The sequence below is a fragment of the Triticum aestivum genome, chromosome 6B (genome assembly GCF_018294505.1).
Source record: "Triticum aestivum cultivar Chinese Spring chromosome 6B, IWGSC CS RefSeq v2.1, whole genome shotgun sequence".
NCBI classification, from domain to species: Eukaryota; Viridiplantae; Streptophyta; class Magnoliopsida; order Poales; family Poaceae; genus Triticum; species Triticum aestivum.
Genome location: NC_057810.1, coordinates 578,317,663 through 578,327,752, shown reverse-complemented (window position 1 = coordinate 578,327,752; position 10,090 = coordinate 578,317,663). Strand labels below are relative to the sequence as shown.

At 46.2% G+C, this 10,090-nt stretch overlaps 1 protein-coding gene across 1 annotated transcript; it reads left to right on the top strand.

Annotated features, from left to right (window-relative positions):
* Window positions 1-850: 850 nt before the first annotated feature.
* LOC123134471 (sulfate transporter 3.1-like) lies at window positions 851-4,404 on the top strand. Its single transcript, XM_044553725.1, has 10 exons — window positions 851-1,259; window positions 1,357-1,736; window positions 1,842-1,907; window positions 2,006-2,119; window positions 2,213-2,329; window positions 2,426-2,839; window positions 2,929-3,119; window positions 3,594-3,679; window positions 3,925-4,001; window positions 4,173-4,404. Exons 1-10 carry the CDS (start codon window positions 914-916, stop codon window positions 4,332-4,334), a joined length of 1,953 nt encoding a protein of 650 aa, XP_044409660.1. The 5' UTR covers window positions 851-913; the 3' UTR covers window positions 4,335-4,404.
* The last annotated feature ends 5,686 nt before the right edge of the window (window positions 4,405-10,090 follow it).

Sequence of the window (10,090 nt, the reverse complement as noted above, 5' to 3'; positions counted from 1 at the left end):
TTGAATTGAATCAGCACCTGCCAAGGCAAGCATGGAACAAGATCCCCTTAATGGGATTTGGTTTTTTAACGGGAGGGAGAAAAACCAGCGGAAGGGGTGGTGAGACATGGGACGAAATAAAACCGGACGAAAAAAGACCGTACCAGGCTACCAACTCCTCCAGTAGGAGTAGAGATTAATAAGAAATATCATGTGTCTATCTTTTAGGAAGGCGATCTCACATATATGATGCGATTTCTGAATTCTTAATTACCTATTATTTATGTAATTGTATTGAATCAGCACCTGCCAAGGCAAGCACGAAACAAGATCCCCTTAATGGGATTTGGTTTTTTAACGGAAGGGAGAAAAACCAGCGGAAGGGATGGTGAGAGATGATACAAAATAAAACCGGACAAAAAAAGACCGTACCAGGCTACCAACTTCTCCATTAGAAGTAGAGATGTATATGGTTCCCAATTAATTTAGTTCTTGTTTCGATGAAAATAGATTTCCACAAATGAATATTCTTATCCAAACAAATATACTCCTACTATTTCTGACTCGTAGTAACTAGGTCAATCGGTCTCTTCCAGAGATGATCGGATCGCAATTACACCACTCCAGATAAGCACACCATAAATATTCAACGATAGTAGTACATGCGTGAGATTTGGTAAGATCCATTTTTTTTAAGGAATCATTTTTTTTTTCTTGAGGAATCTTTACAAGCGAACGAATCAGCAATGCAGAGTTTGCCGATCAACCAGCTTCCAACCCGCACCACACGGACTCGTATGTCCCGGAGACACACGCGCGCTATTTATATCCATCAGTCCTCGAAATTTTTTCCATCGACCCAGATGTCGTGAGTTGTGACGACTCGCTTATGCATGCTCGTGGACAATTCCTCCAGCTTCGCTAGCCGTCAATCATGGTAGGGATGCCGATCGTCGACGTGCCCGAGACGCCGGTGGCGGCGGCGGCGCCGCGCGTGCCCGTGCCCCCGGCACGGCCGTTCCTCCACATCCTCCGCGCCCACCTGAAGGAGACCTTCTTCCCCGAGGACCCGTTCCGAGCGGTGGCGCGTGAGGACGGGCACGGCCGGCGCGCCATGGTCGCGCTCCGCTACCTGTTCCCGTGCCTGGAGTGGCTGCCGTGCTACACCCTCCGCGCGCTCCGGTCCGACCTCATCGCCGGTGTCACCGTGGCCAGCCTCGCCGTCCCCCAGGGCATCAGCTACGCCAAGCTCGCCGATCTCCCGCCCATCATGGGACTATGTAAGTATACATACATGATGTACCCAGGCCGCCGGTATGCGTGCACGCGCGTGCGGTGCGACATTATTGCCGAATTAACCCCACGTACGTTGTACAGACTCTAGCTTCGTGCCGGCGCTGGTATACGCGGTGATGGGAAGCTCCAGGGACCTGGCGGTGGGGACGACGGCGGTGGGGTCGCTGCTGTTCCCTGCGTTGCTGGGGAAGGAGGCGCCGCCGGCGGAGAACCCGGAGCTGTACATGCACCTGGCCTTCACGGCCACCTTCTTCGCCGGCGTGTTCCAGGCCGGCCTGGGCATCCTCAGGTTGGGCTTCGTGGTGGACTTTTTGTCCCAGGCCGCCATCGTCGGGTTCATGGGCGGCGCCGCCACGGTGGTGTGCCTGCAGCAGCTCAAGGGCCTCCTTGGCCTCCAGCACTTCACCAGGGCCACGGACGTCATCGCCGTAATGCGGGCGGTCTTCTCGCAGACCCACCACGTCAGTCAGCCACACTGTCCTCCTTAAATAGTGTACTTCTACTTGTATTTGGTCTGACAAGGTTGTTTGTGTCGCGTGCCATATCTCATATGTGTGCGATTGCAGTGGCGATGGGAGAGCTTGGTTCTCGGGTGTTGCTGTCTCATTTTTCTGCTCATGACTCGCTTCTTCGTAAGCTCCTTTCTTAGTTCTCCTCTCTTTTAATACAGTTATAATCGCCTCTTGAGAACAGTAGGAAACTAGGTTGTTGATATTTGTTTCGACAACAGAGCAAGAGGCGACCCAGGCTCTTCTGGGTGTCGGCTGCGGCACCGTTGGCGTCACTCATCGTTGGAAGCGTCCTCGTGTACCTCATCCATGGCCAAAACCATGGCATCCAAGTGGTAAACTCACGCAGCAAACGCACATTGTTAATTTACTCCTTCCGTTCCGAAATACTATAAGGTACCAATTCTGTAATTTTATTGCACATCCAGATTGGTAACCTCAAGAAGGGCATAAACCCGTCGTCCGCCAAGAGCTTGATCTTGTCGCCGCCGCACATGATGGTCGCTCTCAAGACCGGCATCATCACCGGCCTCATCGGCCTCGCCGTAAGCCTCCTCCTGTGTCCTGACTTCAGTTCTTGCTACTTGATCTCATCACAACTGGTCTGTGACATTTGTGTGCGCATGTTCATATAAATATAGGAAGGGATCGCCGTGGGGAGGAGCTTCGCCATGTCCAAGAACTACCACGTGGACAACAACAAGGAGATGGTAGCCTTCGGGCTGGCGAACATCGTGGGGTCCTGCACCTCGTGCTACCTCACCACCGGCCCCTTCTCGCGCTCCGCCGTGAACGTCAACGCCGGCTGCAAGACCGCCATGTCCAACGCGGTGATGGCGGTGGCGGTGGCCGTGACGCTCCTCTTCCTGACGCCGCTGTTCCACTACACCCCGCTGGTGGTGCTGTCGGCCATCATCATCTCGGCGATGCTGGGCGTCTTTGACTTCCCCGCCGCCGTTCGCCTGTGGAAGGTGGACAAGCTCGACTTCTGCGCCTGCCTCGGCGCCTACCTCGGAGTCGTCTTGGACAACATCGGGATCGGACTCTCCATCGCGGTATGGACAACATCGGGATCGGACTCGAGTCAGAAGGAGTCAGAAGCATGGACTCGTGTTGACCTGGAAACATTGTGTGTATCTTTCAGGTCGGGATATCGGTTGTCCGGATCCTGCTGTTCGTGGCGCGGCCGAGGACGACGGCGCTCGGCAAGATGCCCAACTCGACCATGTACAGAAGGATGGACCAGTACGCCATGGCGGAGAGCGTGCCCGGAGTGCTGGTGCTGCAGGTCGACGCGCCCATCTTCTTCGCCAACGCGAGCTACCTGCGAGAGCGGTGAGTAAAATCCAATATGATGCCTAGTATATATAAAAATATCTTGGTCTTAGTACTAATTGAACTGCAAAAATTTCTTATATTTAGTTACAGAAAATAGTATATTGTTTATATACATGTATAAATATAAAATTATTTTTAAAATATACTACTCCCTTCGTTTTAAAATAAGTGACTCAGCTTGTATTAACTTTATATTAAAGTTAGCACAAAGTTTATTTTGGGATGGAGAGAGTAAAATTTATGGATCACATGCAAAAATATTATATAACTCTGCTTTGGAAAATCTTAAATATAGTACCTAAACATATTTATAAAATGATAAAGTAATATACATATACTACCACATGATTTTTGAGGGAATTATATACTACTATATGACAGTACTATAAGAACGTGAGTGTAACTATCATCGGATGATAGGATCTACTATGGAACTCTACTATGGCAATAGTGACATCTGGTTGTGTTTAGGATCTCGCGGTGGATCAACGAGGAGGAAGAGCGGATCAAGGCCACGGGTGAGCAGAGCCTACAGTGTGTCGTCCTGGACATGGGTGGTGAGTTGTTCTAGCACTCACGAGTTTTAAATAATACTATGTTCTTTCTTTTGCATCTCAAATAGAAAAATATTTTTAGATGGTGAACGGATAAAGAAATAGGAGAAATGCACCTTGTTTTATTAGTTAAAATATTAAAAAAAGAAAATAAAAAAGATATAGGTATAGATATAACATGCACCTTCCTGAAAACACAAAACCTTTTCGTTTCTGAGAACCGCTCCACGGTTTTTCTTTCTATGCAGCCGTCGCTGGCATTGACACAAGCGGAACGAAGCTCATAGAGGATCTCAGCAAGAGCTTGCACATGAAGAATATTCAGGTACACAGTAAATATAAACATGTACAACTCAGACCTTTTATTTAAAACATATACAACTCAGACCTTGTGCAACTCAATTTGATGAGAGGTATTTCCGGGTATCTGCGTGTGTGCGTGTTTTGTTTTGCTCGAACCAATTGCCGGGATGACTGACTGCATCGGGTGGTGCAGATTGCGCTGGCAAACCCAGGGAGTGAAGTTATGAAGAAACTGGACATGTCCAAGGTGCTCATGCGCATCGACGACGAGTGGATCTTTCAGAAGGTGGGTGACGCATGCGACTACGCGCTGCTCAACTGTAAGATAGCAACTGTTCAACACAACATTGTGTGAAACTATTTTTGCCATGGAGTGTTTTGTCACGGAGATGCACTTGTGTAAAAACAACACCACATGTGATGGAGTAAAGTATGTTTCAAATCTTGAACTAGAAGCATCCACGCGTCTTGTCGAACCTTTTTTGTTTCTAGCGTTTCTCCTTTGCTTCTATATTCATGGATCAAGTGGCCAATTAAGGAGGCTCGAAAAGGTTTAGGATACATCTTATAAAGACATACCAAATAACTATTAATAAGACTAAGGAGTGATTCAATTTGGAAACTCTTAACCATCTAGTAGAACTCCATATGAATCACCAAAGGTATTTTTGAATGAGAAAAGTATACTTTTCGTCTCTTAATTCTTGGCAGAGTCTAAATTTGGTCCCTCAACTTCAAAACCAGACAATTTGCACTATTAACTACTGAAATCGGACAAGATCCATCCCCATTCACGGTTTTGACCGCCCCGGTTTTGACCGTGTTAACTGGAATTCATGTACTTTTTCCAAGTCCGTGCAATGATTTCAAATTCTGATAATTTTTTTTCAAATATGTGAACTCTAAAAAAAATTTGGTGTACTCTTTTTAAATCCACTTACTTTTTCCAAGTTCACATACTTTTTCAAATCTGCATACTTTTTAAAAGTACATGTAGTTTTTTCAAATTCATGATTTTTTTAATGGACATACTTTTTCATGTCCGTTCTTGGAAAGAGTTCATGAATTTGAAAAAAACTTATGCGAACTTGAAGAAAGTACGCTGATTTTGAACATTTTTACGCAAATTAGAAAAAAATGCCAACTTGAAATAAGTACGTGAGTTTCAGACAAAGTTCATCGATTGGAAAGGGAACACGGATTTGAAAAAAAAATACGTGAACTTTAAAAATTACATGGATTTGAAAAGAGTATATGAATTTCAAAAGGTTAGCAAATATGAAAAAATACGTGAGTTTGAGTCAGCACAGGTCAAAACCGGGGTGAGTCAGCCCCAAAACCGGTCAAAACCGAGACCAAGGATGAACCATTTCCGGTTACGGTAGTTGGGTGCAAATTGTCCGGTTTTAGAGTTGAGGGTCCAAATCTAGACTCCACCAAAAGTTCGGGAACGAAAAGTATACTTTTCTCTTTTTGAATTGGCCATCATGTGGCTGTTCTTGGTACTGGACCGTCTAGTTGTGATGACATGGCTTCAAAGAATACTAAACTAGATTTACATATTTACCGAGTAAGATGACATCAGACGGTTTGCCTGAACTTAAAGTCCACTTTGTGCATGATTGTTTGATGTTAATGTATACATATGTATTTTTTTTGAAACCATCAACATAACTGAATAGTCCCCCTCGTCACGCAAAAAAATATATGCAAGCTGAGTAATAGAAAACCAGCAAAATGCAAATTTACTTGTGTGAGTTGTTGTTACGTCAAAAGATCTAGCCGCTATGTATGCACATCAAGACGTGCTCTCTAATGGGTGTTAGTTAGAGCCTCAACTTTTAGGAGAAGGTTGTAAGAGAGAGTGCAAGACGGACTTTGAAACTTTAAGATATATAGGAAAATGATTATGTACTCCCGCTCCTCATATACGGCATAAATGAATTTATTATACCTATTGATCATTTTTACTATACTTCATTAACCATTATTAGACACGCCAAAATGATTTTCATGATTTTTTTACATTTGAGACCACATTTTTTTTATTTACAAGTAACTATGCTTTTTACGTAAAAATGCCATACTGCATAAACTAAGGGCTTGAACGATACCATTTTCCACGAAAATTCTATTTAGGTATATTAGAATAATTAATAGGGTATGTTGATAATTATAAACATGTCCAATATGTTTGTTTAAGAGTATATTTGAGTGTGGGAGTATATACTCTGAGGAGTATAGAAAATTAGCCATATATATAAGTTATTCTACAACCACACAAACTCGTTGTGGCAGTAGTTGAACTGCACCATGTGCTCATTTTGAACTTATGCACACTTTGTCAAAATGGTATTGTGATATACCATTGGAAAGTTGTGGGCATGACGATCAGAACTGAAAGAATCGATATGGTTGACTAGAGGGGGGGGGGGGTGGTGGTGGTGGTGGTGAATAGGCAACTAGCAATTTTTAGCTTTTCTTGACCAAATTAAACTTAGCATCAAAGTAGGTTGTCTAGATGTGCAACTAGGTGAGAAACCTAATATATGATACAACAACAAGAAGCACACAAGCGAGTAAGGGATACCACACTATAAAAGCTTGCACAAGTAAAGATAAGAGATAACCAAGAGTGGAGCCGGTGGAGACGAGGATGGGTTACCGAAGTTCCTTCCCCTTTAGAGGAAGTACGTCTTCGTTGGAGCGGTGTGGAGGCACAATGCTCCCCAAGAAGCCACTAGGGCCACCGTATTCTCCTCACGCCCTCACACAATGCGAGATGTCGCGATTTCACTATTGGTGCCCTTGAAGGCGGCGACCAAACCTTTACAAACAAGGTTGGGGATATCTCCACAACTTAATTGGAGGCTCCCAACGACACCACGAAGTTTCACCACAATGGAATATGGCTCCGAGGTGACCTCAACCGTTTAGGGTGCTCAAACACCCAAGAGTAACAAGATCCGCAAGGGATTAGTGTGTGGGGGGGGGGGGAGTCAAATTTTTCTTGGTGGAAGTGTAGATCGGGGCCTTCTCAACCAATCCCTAGAAAATCAACAAGTTTGATTGGCTAGGGAGAGAGATCGGGCGAAAATGGAGGTTTGAGCAACAATGGAGCTTGGGGAGGGAAGAGGTGATCTTCTAGAGGAAGAAGACCCCCTTTATATAGTGGGGAAAAGATCCAACCGTTACCCCCTCTCTCAGCCCGTGCGGCGCGGTACTACCACACAGGGCCACGGTACTACCGCTGCAAAGTGCGGTACTACCGCTTGCGTAGTAGTGGCCAGAGGAGAGCCTGTTGCACAGGGCAACAAGCGGTAGAACCGCTGGAGAGGTACTACCGTGCGCCCCTACGGTACTACCGTAAGGCAGGGCTCTACTGGTGCTAGAATTGCACGGAAGTAAAAAATTACTTCTGTGACTACTTCCGCTGAGGCTGGAGTGGTGCAAAAATCCGGCACGATACTACCGCTCACAGGGGGCAGTACTACCGCGTAGGGCGGATGTAAAAAATTACATCCGTGCCTACTTCCGCATGCTTCAGCATCAGGGCTGGAGGCAGCGGTACTACTGCTCACGGGGAGCGGTACTACCGCTGGATCTTGCGGTACTACCGCTCCCTTGAGCAGTACTACCGCAAGGCCCTGCGATACTACCGCTTACTTGAGAAGTACTACCGCACGCCACAGAGGCTTTAGCAATTGGCAGCCTTCATATCGCAGAGATATGGATAAACAGATGGAGCTCCATCGAAGCGAAAGAAAGGTGGTGCAAAGGAATAGATGTGTACGTGTTGAGTCCACCATAACCTTTCCAAAGCGGGCCCCCTCTTAATAGTATGGCTTTCCTACGACTCAAACCCACCGAAAAGAAACGTAGAGAACCGCCGTCTCTGATAGGCTCCGAGGGGCACCGAATCGTCTTGTGCCTAGACATGAGATATCTGAAATGCTCAATGCACACGATTAGTCCGCAAATGCATTGTCGCAATCACCAAAACCACTTAGTAAGAAATATGCCCTTACAATCTCCCCCTTTTTGGTGGATTGATGACAATACTGGATTTGCACAAAGAGATATATAATGAGCATAAGCAAACCCAATATCTATAAAATATAGATAGGCCCCCCTAGATGTGTGCATTCTATAGATATGCTTTGGACTGCAAAATACACACACTAGGATCGACGCTCCCCCTATCTTTACTCCTAATGGAGCAGTTGGTAGTCTCCGTTCCAGATTTTTTTTCGTCCCACCTCCCACCTTCGTCTGTTTTTTTTCGTCATTTTTTTCGTCTTGTTTTATTCCGCTCGATCTCCCACCACCCCCATTTCTTCTCCGCATGTAAAAAAACCGATGAAAAATTATACCAGGCAAATCCACCACATCCCCAAGCCCCTCTCTTCTCCCTCACCCTCACGCCGCTCACCTGCCCCTGATGTGGTCTTCTTTTGTAGCGCCGCCCCACGCCACGGCCGCCCTTGCCGGCTATAACCTCCCCGATCCTTCTCTCCATGCATTGCCGCCTAACACGCAGCCCTTCCACACAGTCTCCACCAGCACCGCGACGGGCGTAGCCTCCGCACGCGCTGCCACATCTCCTCCAGATCCACCGAACGCACCTCCCAACCTATGGCGTACCTAGATGGTCACCGCCGCCGTCGGCTCCTCCATCTCCCTCGATTCTGCTCGCAGCAAGTCAGCCGAGGCGGTGAACTCCATGCTCCTCCTCCTCCAAGACTCTTCCTGGCCATAAATCCTAAGGCGGCTACAAATTGAGGGGGTCCCTGTGAAACAGATCTTCATCGGCGAGCAACAGACCGGTGTCATCTTCCTCGCCTTTGACATAGGTTGATATCGGCAGTGCGCTTTGTCACATGAGTTCTACTTCCTCTCGATCTCCCACGCCCACCTTGAGAACATCTGGGGGCTTTTGTTGTACATGGCCATGCCTGTTCTAGGTGCACCGCACCGTGGACCAATATGAGCTCAAGCACACCCTCATCCACATTGGTGAGGGGTATGAGCTCAGGGGGGATCTCAAGGGTAGTGCAGGGCCTTCAACACCTACCATGTCATACCCAGCCAGGTAAAGAAACTTGCTGCATGTCGCAAAAAAAGTAAGCATTGGATACTTGCTTAAATTCTTGGAATTGGTGGAAGTGATATCTCTAGGGGTGCATTATATACTTCCCCAGGGAGTGAGATCACCAGGTTGAAGCTATCAGATGTGGAGATATGTTTGTCTGTCTTGGTGGATGTCAATATTTCATAGAAATAAGTAAATCAGAATCTACTAAAATTTGCTAATGTGATATGTGCTAATACAGTGACGACACCTGAAGTTTTCTTCTAAGAGGGATACCGATTTCATTCTTGGTCCTGATGATGCGGACGTATCACTGGAATGCGTCGGTGCTATACAAACGGTTTTTAATCCCTTTTCGTGATGGCATTTGGAACCATCACCTAGTGAATGACGGCGATAGGGAGTGTCCTTCCCACACGACCCAGAAACCATCGGGGATAGGGACCCTATAGTACTATTTTTCATTTGTGGTCGCATTGCCATCGCAGTCGGTATTCTGTGGTGCTACGTTTACGATGCGCGACCCATCACAAACGGTTCACTATTATAGAATGTGTATGATAAGCATACAATCACACACATTTGCTTTTCACAAACCGTATGCGGTAACTAATTAAGAAGATTAGCTAATCGTCGTACGAGTGTCGGATAGGATTACGAAATGTCAGATCATCGTAACATCGTCGTACACAACAACTATCGCACACGCTATTCTATGGTGCAATGTTTACGATGCATACTTCATCAAAAATAGTTCATGGTTGCGAATCGTGTATGATAAGGCAACTATCGCACACGCTATTCTGTGATCCAACATTTATGATGCATACTCAATCAGAAACAGTTCATGGTTGCAAATCGTGTACGATAAGGCAACTACCGCAAACAGTTAGTTTGCCAGCACCGTTTGTGATATTGTCTTACATCGCACACACTTTGCAAACGGCAACTGTGTGCACGCTTGCACACATTTCCTCTCTGTGAATCGTCTCGGATTATGGTGTATATCGCAAACGTTT

Bases quoted from the DNA above. Each gene is read 5' to 3' on its own strand.
- LOC123134471 (XM_044553725.1), top strand. From the start codon at position 914: ATGGTAGGGATGCCGATCGTCGACGTGCCCGAGACGCCGGTGGCGGCG. The intron at 1,737-1,841 runs GTCAGTCAGCCA...GTGCGATTGCAG, and splicing joins TCTTCTCGCAGACCCACCAC to TGGCGATGGGAGAGCTTGGT. The intron at 2,330-2,425 runs GTAAGCCTCCTC...ATATAAATATAG, and splicing joins CCGGCCTCATCGGCCTCGCC to GAAGGGATCGCCGTGGGGAG.